At 36.1% G+C, this 14,328-nt stretch overlaps 1 protein-coding gene across 2 annotated transcripts in view; it reads left to right on the top strand.

Annotated features, from left to right (window-relative positions):
* The window catches only part of UNC5C (unc-5 netrin receptor C), a 361,800-nt gene that overhangs the window by 212,845 nt on the left and 134,627 nt on the right, over nucleotides 1-14,328 (top strand). For both annotated transcript variants that reach the window (XM_039322862.1, XM_039322861.1), the window contains exon 2: nucleotides 4,266-4,487. In XM_039322862.1, the coding sequence (XP_039178796.1) occupies nucleotides 4,266-4,487 (222 nt within the window). The remainder of the gene's footprint in view (nucleotides 1-4,265; nucleotides 4,488-14,328) is intronic.

Genomic DNA, 14,328 nt, shown 5'->3' with positions numbered 1-14,328 from the left:
ATTTGTATCCCGCCTTTTATTATTTTTACAAATAATTCAAGATGATGGACATGCCTAATATTCTTCTCTCCTCCTATTTTCCTCACAATAACAGTCCTGTGAATTGAGTTGATCTGAGAGAAATTGACTGGCCCAAAGTCACCCAGCTGAATTTCATGGCTAAGGTGGGACTAGAACTCACAATCTTCAGGTCTCTAGCCTGGTGTCTTAATCATTAGATGTTTACTGAAAATATTTTTTTTTAAATCTACCAAAATGTGTAAACACAAAGAACAATATTTCTTACTTGTTCTGGTTGTTTTCTTTTAATGGTGCTGGGCTCAATGGCATTGCAAAACAGCAGGGTTCATCTTAAAGCAGTAGCTTGCGTTGCATCAACTGTTAAATATTCTATTTATAATTACAAAGGAACAATCTGTATTTTTCCAATATAGTTCAAGAAAGTCTGAAGGCCCATGAAACCTCAACCCTCTCAATTTACACTTTTCTAATAAAGACATAGTGTAACTGAAGCTATGAAGATAGATACCCTGATAGCAATCTATCCAGTCCCTTTCATCCATCATTGTTTGTTCTTTATCTGTCTTTCTACAAAAGCTGTGCCGAGAGGAAAAGTCTTTTCATATCCTTTGTAATTCTGGACACCGGAAAATATATGTATATCGAGAGCAAAGAAGAGTAGTTGTCTGACATTTAATCTTCATGAAAACTGACACGAAGAGAAGAGCTAACCTTCTGCATTATTTTTAGTTTGATATTCTGTGGTGCTTTATTGATCATCGCTGGCGTCCGTCACTGTGCATAATGATAACTGCTTCAGAAGCAGAAAAGAAGAGATTGAATAAGGCCTTTAGGCCTATCAGCTTCTTACTGAGAGATCTGTCAATAGTGACTGTTCCCTCATCCTTTTACCAATAAGAACGGTTTGTCTGGGTATTTCAAAAGCTCTTGCATATTGACAATATATTTTAAAATCAATGAGAAGCTATGGACTTTTCCAATGAGTTGCTGTATTTTTGTTTCAGAAAAGAAAGGGGTTGGGTTTTTTTTTTTTAAGTCTTGATGTGGAGAACAAATGGGCTGTCATAAACCCTTACTTATTTTCAACTATTTACCAAAGAACTTTCTGTAAATTTCCCTTTGCAATGAAAGACATGCAGTGAAAAAGTCAAAGCCTGTCCTTACATCAGAAATAAAAGAATTGCATTTAACTTTCCTTGGTTTCATATCACTTGTTTTTCCAAGGCTAAAATACTGCACAACATATACATGCATAATGCTTCAAGCAAATGATTTGTGAATACAGAATTGGAACTAGGATGCAGATATAAAGCAGTAAGATTCCAATAGCAGGTTTTCTCATTAACACATTATATTTAAATACATAAATGTTCATGAGCTACAGTTCCCTTCATCAGATGCATAGATGGCACAGACATCATTAGTGGCAGCTTAAGAAAGCTTACAGCTTTGAATAAAATTTGTTAATCAGAAAAGTGCTACCAGATCCCTTCAGTGTTTTCGCCCTTATGGATGCAACCATAGTGGATGATGTTTAATTTGAATGAAAGTAGATGCTCATTTTTTGTTTATCTACAAGTGGACCACTTATCATTTCATCCAATACTGATGTGTTAGTTACTTACAGGTAGTCCTTGGGTAAGCCCAAGACAGTTGTTAAGTGAGTTTTGCCCCATTTTATGAGCCTTTCTTGCCATAGTTGTTAAATGAATCACTGCGGTTGTTAAGTTACTAATATGGTTGTTAAGTGAATACGGATTTCCTATTGACTTTGCTTGTCAGAAAGTTGCAAATGATGATAGTGTGACCCTGAGACACTGCAATTGTCATAAATACATGCCAGCTGCCAAGCATCTGAATTTTGATCATGTGACCATGGGAAGGCTGCAAATGTCGTAAATGTAGAAAACAACCATTTTTTTCAATGCTGTTGTAACTTTGAAAGGTCACTAAACAAATGGTTGTAAATTGAGGACTATATGCACTCTGAAGGTAATGGAAGTAAAGGACACATAGAAAGACACACAGATACGCAAAACATCTTTTATGAAAAATTTGACAATTGCACTCAGTAATATGTGTTGTGTTCTGGTTTTCATGAAGTTTCCTGATTAAATGACTCATACTCTTAGCAGCATGTTCTTAGTGATTGAGTTTGGCTTACAGTGATGTTAACAGAAGAAAAGCAGGGAACAAATAGATTCAGCCGGACTTGCAGCATTACAATGGAAGATCTGCCCGTTATCACCATGCACATTGCAAAATGATGCATCAATACTGCTTTAATTCTGACAAAAGAAGCAAGATCACGCAGACACCACTGATGACTTCTGTAATGAAACATCAGTGCAGAGTCTTCCTAATTGAGTTTTACAGATTTCTTTTATAAAATAGGTCATAGAGAATCCAAACAGGCCAGATTCTGAGAATTATTTATTCTATTTATTTCTTATGCCACCCACCTCACTATACAGCAACTCTGGGTGGCTTGTATTATAATAAAAAGTAAAAACAGATAATACAAAGCAATTCAAATTAGTAGAATTAAATAGAAAGCTAAAAACCAAGAGGATAATAAGGGGAGGTGCCTTTTCTATCCAATCAGCCACCCCAACATAGTGTGTCTCTATTAGAGCTTGAGGACAGCCGGCAGAGCTGGAAGGTCAAGAGTGTGAGGACAGACTCCTGGCAGGAGAACAATCCAGAGGACAGGCCACAGCAGAAAAGGTTTTTCTCCTGGATTCTGCCAATGAAAATCTTTAGTAGACGGAATCCGAAGTAGGCCTTCCTGTTGGAATGAGTGTGGGTGGACTAGTCCCATCAGGGTGAAATGGGTGAACAGATATCCTGAACCCATATCATAAAGGGCTTTGAAGATAATCAACAACATCTTTATTTGGACCTGGAAGTAATTTGGCAACCAGTGTAGCTTATGTAACAGCAGGGTAACGTGTCATCCAAGAGGGCTCCAGAACTGTCTATGCCACTGCATTCTGTGCCATTTGTAGCTTCCAAATACTCTTCAAGGGTAGCCCCATGTAAAGCATGTTGAAATAATCCAGTCAAAAGATAACCAGCAGCTAGAAATCCCAACACATGCAAAAGGTTCTGGGTGAAGACTGTTCTGCAATATATATTGTTGGACAGATTTATATATACATAAATATATATTTAATTAGAGGATTATTCTTCCAGTAATTCACTAATTGAGCCCATATAAGAAAACTACATCTTAAGCTTTCTTATGTAACTAAGATAGTGTGATTTTAATTCTTGTCACTTTCTATGAGTACTACTATTCCTGGGGTTTAAAATATTCACATGCATTAAAACTAATCAGTAAGACCTTGACTGTAGATTTAAATAAAACATTTATTCAGTTCTTTCTGTAAAGAAAAAAAATATAACGTAATCTTAATTCATGAACTCTTGCTGTAGTCATAAACTGGCCTGACCTAATCCTTAACTTAATATAATTTCACAAAAATATTCTTAACATTATTAAAGACATATTTACGTTATTACAGTAGTGCCAAGTAAGTGCAGCTGATCCAGAAAGATACATAAAATACTTCCAATTGAATTTATCAAGGTTAACCAAAGCAACTAAAACTCTCTTCTGAAGGAGTCCATCTCATGAATTGTTAATAAAAAAAATTACTGTTGGCAAATTAAATTCACCTACTTGAAAATATAGTTGTGATTTTGCAATTACTGTTGATGGTCTGTGATTATCATATGGAAATCTGTCTACAAATTATACAATCTAGAACCTGCAAATTATATGACATAGTGAAAGAATATCTGCCAGCTAAGGATTTATTTATTTATTTCAATTTATATGGGTGTCTATCTCATATTCATGACTAACAACAGTTAAAAACACTATATGACAACACATTACAAGAATGCAAACATGATTTGCAGCTGAAGTAAAAAACAAAAGAACCCGCAAACAAATAAACACAATAATGCGGGTTCTGCTACACATTCTCCAAGCTTGGTGACACAACCGTCTCTAGTTCTGTGATTCTATGATTCTAGTAGAAGGGTCCTGGGGGGATGATGTTCCCAGGATGGGCGCCATAACAAGGTCCTGCCAGATGCCTTTTAGATAGAACCCAGAGCAGGTCTCTCATGCCCAAACACAATGTTTTTACTGTTGTTTTTTTTTATGAAAGTTAAAGGAAAACTAGATGTTATTTAACCATGCTTTAATGTTTCCTTTTCATTCTTTCCTACAGATGATGATTTTTTTCATGAGCTCCCAGAGACCTTTCCTTCTGATCCCCCAGAACCTCTTCCTCATTTTCTCATTGAGCCTGAAGAAGCTTACATTGTCAAGAACAAGCCTGTGAACCTTTACTGTAAAGCCAGCCCTGCCACTCAGATCTACTTCAAATGCAACAGCGAATGGGTTCATCAGAAGGACCATATTGTAGATGAAAGGGTGGATGAAACCTCTGGTGAGTTGCAATTATTTTGAGAAAGTGTATAATAGCTTTGGTAGACAGATTGCCTTAAATCCTGTTGCAGTAAGGTGACAATGTCTATAGACTTATAGTATAAGAATCCTTTTTTGTGGAACCCTAAATAGATAGAATCAAATATTTTAGAGACATATTTTGGAATGGGAGGGTTCAAAGAGTGACATTAATGCTTTAATATTTCTATACTATCCTTTAATAATTCTAACTCCACAAAGTCAGACAGATTTTTGTCATGGAAAGATTAAGGCTTACCAATTCAATTGTTGGTTATTTTTCATTCAAAAAAAAAAATCTTACTTCTAATCAAATACAGGTAGTCCTCGACCTACAACCATAAGTGAGCCCAAAATTTCTGTTGCTAAGGAGGATCGTTATTAAATGAGTTTTGCCCCATTTTACGACCTTTCTTCCCACAGTCGTTAAGTGAATCACTGCAGTTCAGTTAGTAACATGGTTGTTAAGTGAATCTGGCTTTCCCATTGACTTTGCTTGTCAGAAGGTTGGAAAAGATGATCACATGACAGCCGAGACACTGCAATCATCGTAAATACATACATCACAAGCATCCAAATTTTGATCATGTGTCCATGGGGATGCCGCAACAATCGTAAGTGTGAAAAATGACCATGTCACTTTTTACAGTGCTGTTAACTTTGAACTGTCACTAAGTGAACTGTTGTAAATTGAGTACTACCCTTAAGTATAAATATAGTTATCCAAATTAGAGATCACCATCTATGGTTTTTCATGGCTTAATAAGAATAAAACTTTACTGGAAGATGACTATTGTCAAAACCATATAGAATCAGTTTCAAGGATATATTTTTATGTTGAATCCACGTATACTCTTAATTGCTCAGGGCATAGACATTCTACTTATCTACTTTTAGTATTCATTTTATTATAGTTAGTACTCCAAAATATTTTTCTGTCAGTCTGCCTGTCTATCAATCAATAGGCTTGAAAAGGTATCTCCTGAGCTATAAACCTATTTGTGTCAATGATATTTTCTGAAAGATTAATAATCAATACCTGGGATCCCATTCAAAATGGCAGATTGAGTCTTGTGCTGTTTGACAGCAATGAAAAATAACTTGCTAGCAAGCAATTTCTTTTACAGAAGAATTGAACACTTTGACTAATTACTCAAGGAAAAAAATCTACTTAGTACGTGAATGCATAAAAATTTCATATAAATAGTTCAATATAAAAAAACTCCTATCTTTTTAATATTTGAGAGTACAGATCACTGTTGAATTGGTGAAAAAAATCCATAGCTTTTTGAAATAATAGCATTTCTATGGGAAAGTATGGAATAAATTTTCATAATTCTGGAAGACAGGTTGCTGTTTTGAACAAATTAGAGTTATTTTCCACTTTTGCTGTTATTCCATGAGTTCTTTTGTCAAAAAGGTTAGCAATGTAATACTTCTACAATGGTTCACCAAGTAGCAGCTATTTTGGCTGCTGATCCTTAAGCATGAGTTCTTTAATGGGCCCCTTGCTTTTTCAGCATTTCTAATTTGGAGAAATGGTTGGGTGGAGATTAGACACCACCTAACAACTAAGTCAATTTCATTATTCACAGAACTGATGAGTCAGGAAGTTATAGTTTAACTCAAAATTTCTCCAGTGATGTTTTCACCTAAAGTTGTATATCTCCTGTCCAGGAAAATTTTGGGTTTTCTATTCATACAATATTTATCTCTCATGATTATGGGAATGTGTTGATCAATAGTCAGATATAATCTGAAAGAATGAGAAAAGAAGAAGAGATCTAAGAACCTATGAGTTTTTAGTCAAAGAATATCAGTTTTTCATACTTCTGTGTGGATAATGACATGGTTCTGATGGAATGACCTCTTGTCATGGTAGATCTTTTATTGTCTATATACCCCAGGATTGTAATCTCATACCACTGAGAGTTCATAGATCATTCTTAACATTTTACTATGTGAGCAAGAAAGTATATCATGACATTGTATACAGATGGTATTCTGGAATGTACAAAAGCCTAACTAGAGAGCAAGTATCAGTATGTTAGAATATCTGGCAGTTATTGGGTTAAATGCTAGGTATGTTGATGGGTCAGTGGGAGGAGTCTAAAAAGGTCATTGGGAGACTTCCTGGACACAAGCCAGATGGGAATCTCTTTGTCTACAAGAAGCATGGGCCATCAGATGTCAACATGATGAGCCTGCACCGTTATAAAGATGGTATGGAAAAGAGCATCATTCATTTACCTGTTGAACTGACATACAAAAGATGTAATTTCCAGAAGTAGCAACACAGTATGTATGCAAATGAGCTTTCTGTTTGAAATATATTTTTTGTTATAATCATTTCTACCGAGTTGTCTATCTGACTTGATTTAAAGAAGGCGCTTTTAACTCAGAGTCAGTGTAATAAATGAATGATGTTCTTTTCCATACCATCTTTATAACTGCGCAGGCTCATCATGGTGACATCTGATGACCCATGCTTCTTGTAGTAGACAAAAAGATTCCCATCTGGCTTGTGTCCAGGAAGTCTCCCAATGACCTTTTTAGACTCCTCCCACTGACCCATCAACATACCTAGCATTTAACCCAATAACTGCCAGATATTCTAACATACTGATACTTGCTCTCTAGTTAGGCTTTTGTACGTTCCAGAATAGATGGGCTTTTGCAAAATAGGTAGAAACTTCCCAGTGAGAACAAAACCTTCCCCACATTATTAGAGCAGCAGCATCCTCTGGAGCCAGTTTGGTGTAGTGTTTAAGACATCAGGTTAGAACTGGGAGACCCTGAGTTCTAGTACTCCAGTAGCCACAAAGTCAGCTGGTATTTGGGAAAGTCCTTGGAAGACTGAGCCCATAAACACTGCCAAGGAAGCAGCTAAATAAGAGATAATGTACTCAACAGCTGGATAGTGAGTAGGGCAAGACCTCATAAGAGACCCTCCCTAGTATCCCAGGCTATAAAAGAAATGAGAGGGGAAATGTACTTGCAAGAGTCTGCCAATATAGGTTTATAATAAAGTAGAAATAGCTCATCTGATTGTAATTCCTATCAGGTTTACCCTGCAAGACCAACAACAGTCTTGTATATCTGAAAGTACAATTCACCCCATTCCCTTGTCCTTTATAGCCTGAGAAAGTGTCTGTGGGCCCAGTCTCCCAAAGCTTTTGTCACATATCATCGCAACAACCTTCCAAGCAGCCCTGTAAGCATTATCTAGTCCTAGCAATGATTGCACAGCCCTAGTATCCCGTCTCATCACATGAGTGGTAGAAATGGTGAAAGCGAAGTATCGTTTTATGGTCCTTTATTTGAAATATATTTTTTCTGAAATAGCTTACAAAATGTCCATCAAAATCATACCATTCCCACAAGTAAATATTTACATCCTCATGATTTTATTTCTGTGTAATATAATCTAGCAGAAAGGCACCATGCATTAAAATCTTTGGTCTAAACTGTATGTGAAAGCCAGGGAATAATACGGGTAATTATTGATGCTGATGTATTTATTTTTCTCATTTTATGGTTTAATTCTCAATAAACAGCCTTGTAAATAGCTATTGAACCTTTATGTTGTTGCTGGTCTGTGAAAGAAGATAAAATTCACATTGTCCCAGTCCTGTTACTATAGTTGCATTGGCATTCACATATCAAGAAGTCAAGTACATCTTCACTTGCTTGTGACATGCCATCTTAAAACCAGATTTTTTTCCCCTAAACCCTCAAATCCTAAACAATGAGCAAATACAACACATAGCCATTTTAGGGATGGCAAACCATGACCATGGCACTGGTAATAAAAGCATCTGTTAGTCTGAGATTACAGCGATGGAGGATCAGAAATGTGAATGAAAAGCCTAATGCTGCATATCCTTGGCACTGCTACATATCTGAAATTGTAAAAATGTAAAGGGATGAAAGAAAGCCATCAAAGGACTCTTAATATGTTCATAAATGCTGGAAGGGCCAAACCAGATAAAATTGTGGACTCGTTTGTTCATTTCTCTTGCTCCGTCCTTGACTTTTTTTTCTGTTTGCAGGAATGCATTTTTCTCATTGATAAATATGGCATTGCGAGTATCTTATAATCCAACTATAATTGAGGATGCAGAAAATAACAAGGTTGGGTTTAGTTATTCCCATAAAGAATAACTGGAAAAACTATGCCCTCAGAGGTTCAATTATTTTAATAGAAAAAGGCTTATATCTACTTGCTGACTAAGGTGAAAAGTTATTATCACTGTATTTGATGAAATATTTCTGAGTATCTTAATGCTGACAGATGCAGTGTAATATTATAGAGTTGAATGCTCTAAAGGATCAATGAAGCCATTGATTCTTCTTTTTATTACTGCAAGGACAATGAAAAATAATGAAGTTTCTAGATAATTTTTTTAAAAAAAAACTTAGTTGTTTCATTGAATTAAATAATGTATATGGCTACCTATCTTATAGCAATGACTCTGGATGCCGTACAGAGGGTTAAAATTAAACAACAGTAAAATAATCAATAATCAAGGTCCAGGGTCAAAATAGTCCCAGGTAGCAAAAAATTGTAGCAATTAAAAGAGCAACTAACAGCTTGTTAACTTTCCAGCTGAAATATTTGTTGAAACAGCCAGGTTTTTAGTACTTTATGGAAAAAATACTAAGGCTCATCCGAATCTCAGGGGTGACGCTGTTTCATAGGGCCCTTTTAGCTCAATTTAACTTCTTCCCTTTTCACCATTTCAAATTATTGAAATAAATGGGCCTTAATGTCAAGTTGTAATATTCTTTACAATTTTTTTCTCAGAGAAAGGGCTTCTGGTTCTTTATACTTTCAGGATTGCTTGAGAATTTCTTTGAGATTTCTCTTATAGTACTTGATAGTTGGAGGTGATAGAAGGTGTTACTACTGGTCTGAAAACTGAAAAATCCATGTCTGCCTACTCATAAGAATATTTTATGAAATTGTCCTTTAGTTTTCAAATAAAATATGGGAAGACAGGAGGGCTACAGCCTGTTATATGGTAATACCATGACCTTTCACAGATCTCCTTAAAGCTAAGTACCAGGATTCTCTCCCTCTCCCTCATTCATTAAAAGTATTATTATTTTTCTGAAATTTCCCAAAACAATTCTGTTTTATACTAAATGAAAACTGACAGGAAAAGGGCAGAATTTTTCTACATTTGTTCCAACAGAATTTAGAAATGAGGGCTCACAAGGTCGTTTATGCTTGCAATTTTGATCAATAATTTCAATAACCAATATGAAACATAGCTTCAATTACAAGAGACAAAAATATTACAAATTTACTTTTATTTTATTAACTTTTCTCTACACCCTATGATAGTTATTTGGGTTGATTTGATTAGATTTCACTGCTTCAGAATTTCTTGGTAAAACAAGATACTTTTCAAAATGTACCACAGAACCCAAGCAAATTTTAAATGAAGCATGTCGTTTCGAGAAGCATTTTGAAAAAAATCTTGCTGCCCTATTCAGATAATCAATTCATCCTTTAACGATGAAGTAAGTTATATCATCATCTTTTGGTTCTATCTGAAGGAAGTTAATTTAGTCTTCTTTGAAAATCTCTTTGGTTGGAATTCTAATCAGATGTCCTTCACAATGGTATAAATCAGGGGACGAATTCTGGGAGTTGAAGTCCAAAAGTCATAAAAGGGCCAAGTTTGAAGACCCCTGGTATAAATATTCTTGAAGACTGTACTTTTTCTCAACATTTTGGAGTCTGGGAGTTTGTCATTCCAGTACCTATTACTGAGCCACGCAGACTGATGCCATCATTTGTTTTAGAAAACAGTGCAAATGCTGAAGCAAATTGCCACTGTGGTGAATTTATGTAGCTCTGAGTTGAACTATTAGGTTCTTGGTGTTCTCTGAGCTTGGTAGTTTTCCCTGCAGATATTTTGTTACATATTTTAATGTTTTCATTAAAAACCTGAAAAAATGCTACCAGTCAGCCTATTAAAATGGAACTAAGTGGCCCAGTGTTCTAAGTATAAGGTAAATTTTAATCTTCCTCTGTTTACTTTGTATATCAGATAAAGTCCAGGCAGACCAATTTTCAAGAATTCTTACATTGCTTGATAAAATAACTTATTAATGCATTTTTGAGAGTTGTCTGGAGAAAGTTAGTATAGCTTGTTAGCTTTAACAATGGTGCGTGTAAATATCTGTGTGTATATGCTCTGCCGCACTGATTGGACTTGTTGATAGCTTTTAGGAGACTTGGAATGGTATTGGGATATTAGGAGGAGGAGACATAATGACACCATAGCTCTCTTCTTCCTCCAGGGCCAGTTCCTGTTGGTGTTGGTGGGTGATGATACACAGTTGCACAACTCTGCACTGGGCCAGTCAAACAATGCTGCTAAGGTCCTTTCTCAGTGCCAGGAAACTATGAGGGTCTGGATAGTTGAGAATAGATTTTAGTTTATCTGTGGAAAACTATGTGGCTGAGAGTTTTAAGCTCCCTCCCCCAACCTGGAGATTTCCTATCATTAACTCAGTTTGCAGGGTTCATTTTCTCAGTAAGATCTGTGTGATCTTGGACTCATGGCTGGTGCTTGAAGAGCAGGTGGTAGCCATGATAAGGGGAATCTTTGCACAAATTTGTCTTGTGTACTAATGGTGCAGGAGGCCTTGATCATGCTTTATTCATCTCCCATTTGATTTACCATAATGTGGTCTAGATGGGACTGCCCATGCAAAACAGTTGGAAGTTGCAGCTAATTCAAAATGCAGTGGTATAAGCAGTAATATTAGATGAGAATCTGTAGGAGATAATCAGTCTGAGGGGAGGGTTTAAGTGTGTCATCAGTCCTGAGTCCGTTCACATACACAAGAGATCTATATCCAGCCCACCTTGAATTCCATTGACTCTTTTTTTTATTAAAAGTTTTACAAATTTAATATAATATAACCCAAACCCCTCCCACCCCTTCCCCCCTCCCCTACTTCCCAGAGCTGATTACAGGGTAACAAATAAACAATCGTAATCTAACAAACATTACCCGACTATACGATCAATCAATCTATACTTTAACTCCTTTTCAAAACAAATGTTAAGTAATTAAAAACAGAAATAACAGAGATAACTAGGCTGAGGGAGGGTTTAAGTGTGTCATCAGTCCTGAGTCCGTTCACATACATAAGAGATCTATATCCAGCCCACCTTGAATTCCATTGACTCTTATCTATTGACAATTTGCTTTGACCATTAATAGTTCAGATTCTTGTAGAAAGTGTTAGCATGCATTAAACCTGTATTCATGTAAACTGCCGTGGTTCCTGATTTCTTGCACCTGACAGAATCTCTTGATATTCTCATATAACTTCACAGTGAGTTGCACTGGCTCCCAGTAGGCTTCTGGTTCCAATTTGAAGTGTTGGTTACCACCAATAAAGAACTAAATGGCATAGAAATGGGCTTTTTAATGGGACTACCAGTCCCACCACATCTACCACAGAAAGTACGCTCTAGTTCCCTTTGTTAATCACTGCCATCTTGCTGGACCCCCAAAGTCACATCTGCTAATTCAGCGGCCCCCAACCTTTTGGGCACCAGGAATCGGGTCTGTGGAGAGAGGTTTTTCTGCGGACCGGAGGGGGCGTGGTTTTGTATGCTGCCTGCCTCCTGTGGATGGGGCTTCACTTGTTTGCGCAGCCCTGTTTCTGACATGTCGCAGACTGATGCTGGTCCTCAGACTGGGGGTTGAGGACCCTATACTAGCTTAACAACAGAATAGAAGAGGTACTGCATGAGCAGGAAAGCCAAAGATGTTAAATATTCTTTCAGTATGCTAAATGTGGAATATATCGCCCTTCTGCCTCTTCAACGGATAGCTGTATTTCATAGCAGGGCTATTGTTTTTCAGCAACTTAGTAGCCATAAAATATGGAAAGCATCTTTTCCTACCAGATATAAAGTAGGTCCATACATTTTTTTCCTTTATATATTTAACACTTATATTGCTATCATTTTCTATTTGCACAAGGTTTCTCTATGCTTCTTTCATCTCTTTCTTGCATCTTCACTGTTGGAAAAACAGAATAGAAGAGAGAACCATTACTATCTTTAAAAACAGCTCCACCTTTTTTTTAATCAACTGGAAAAAAGGCAGCGAAACAAAATTGAGCCTCAATAATTTAATACTAAGTTCCAGATATCATGAGATTAACAATATATTTATAATATGATAAGGCTTTCATTTTCCAATTAAAAAATGAAAATATACCAGAAGTGTAGATTAGAAAAATAAGCATCTCAAAATGAAAATATTAATATATCAGAAGAAAATTGTGCAACAAAAATATCTATACCACATTTCTGATGTTATGAAGAAATACTGTAGAACAAATCTAGAATTAGAGAAAAGAGAGACTAAATGAAATTGTATATAACAGATTTATTCCCCATCTTATTAGTGAAGGAACTACCAAAATACTAAATTGGAAACAAGGCTGGAAAATCATTCTGGTTAATATTTTTCCATTGATGCAAAGCCCTCTGGATTCTTATTCTCACTGGTTTAGATATCAATTTTCTTACAAGACACCAACAGGGCTATTGATACTTGGTTTAAAAAGGGACACCAATGAATTTAACCAGGGTTTCATATTGCATATAAAGATAAGCATTTTCTGAAGTTATTGAAGTTGTGAAAGTTTTTTATATCCTCTTCAGTGACTCACTTTCCTGTCCAATTATTTTGCCGTGATAATCATGTCAAGAATTAAAAACACCTTGCTTCCCAGAAATTTGAGTATGCTTAAAATTTGGGAGCAGCTATTGCATTCCCTAAGCTAGGACCTCTCTGCAAGAAGTCACTTTGCTTGACAACAAGCTTAGGAAAAAATAAAAAGCTGGGCAAAAAGAAACTTTGGAGACTTATTACATCTTTCTTCCTTTCAAAATTAGCAGTGGAATAGGCCAGAAATATTTGTATGTGCAGGGGCTGTAAGAGCAATTTTCTCCTTGCTTTCTGGATCTGCATTTCATGAACTAAGAAGAAGCAAAAGGCTTCAGTAAGGCTCCCCAGTGACCCCTTGTGTCACTGTGTCGATTTTACTTATTTCTGTCATTCCTTCACCATGCCCTGAATTGTGACACACTATCAAGCCATGGAAATGATGCATTTTCCATCAAAATACTATCTTCAGAGGGGTTTTGTTTTGTTTGGGAGGGGAAGTTGTAATAAGTAAAAATATTTATTTTATTCTCAAAACTACATTTGGAAAATAAGCTAAAATAATAAATAGGATATAACCCTGCTGGGCAAAATTTTATTGAGTTTCTGAATGGTCAGAGAAGCTTCCTTAGATTTCTAATTTTCTCATTGTGTTTTGGCAGGCAGTACTAAATGGCTACTATGCTTTCCTATACACTCTGGGATTCATTGGCTTTACTTAACTGCTTCAAAGTGTTTCAGTTTTGCAAAAATGCTAAGCTACATCTGGGATGTATTCCCAGATTTCAAACAGCTGTATCATTAGAAACAGCATGTATATTTACTGAACCAAAAATACGAGAGTGAACATATTTTCTAGAATTTCTGAATTTTGAAATTTCCTTCCTTTCCCCTTCCTTCTATGTCATTTGCAGCTCCATTTTTTCTATGCTGAACATCCATGCTGTCAAATGCAAGAATAACCAATGCAAGAATAACTCTTGACAATTTCTGTCAAGATTTCTGTCAAGAAGAATTCTTCTTTGCTTGGACCTTTTCTCCCCTTGCTCCTTTATATTTATAACAATCCTCCAAAGCTCTGCTTAGGGAATCCCCAAATGTGACAATAAAGAG

The sequence above is a fragment of the Crotalus tigris genome, unplaced genomic scaffold (genome assembly GCF_016545835.1).
Source record: "Crotalus tigris isolate CLP2741 ecotype Arizona unplaced genomic scaffold, ASM1654583v1 scf7180000024151.2778019, whole genome shotgun sequence".
NCBI lineage: Eukaryota > Metazoa > Chordata > Lepidosauria > Squamata > Viperidae > Crotalus > Crotalus tigris.
Note: the sequence above shows the minus strand (reverse complement) of the source record. Positions and strands in the feature narration are given on the sequence as shown.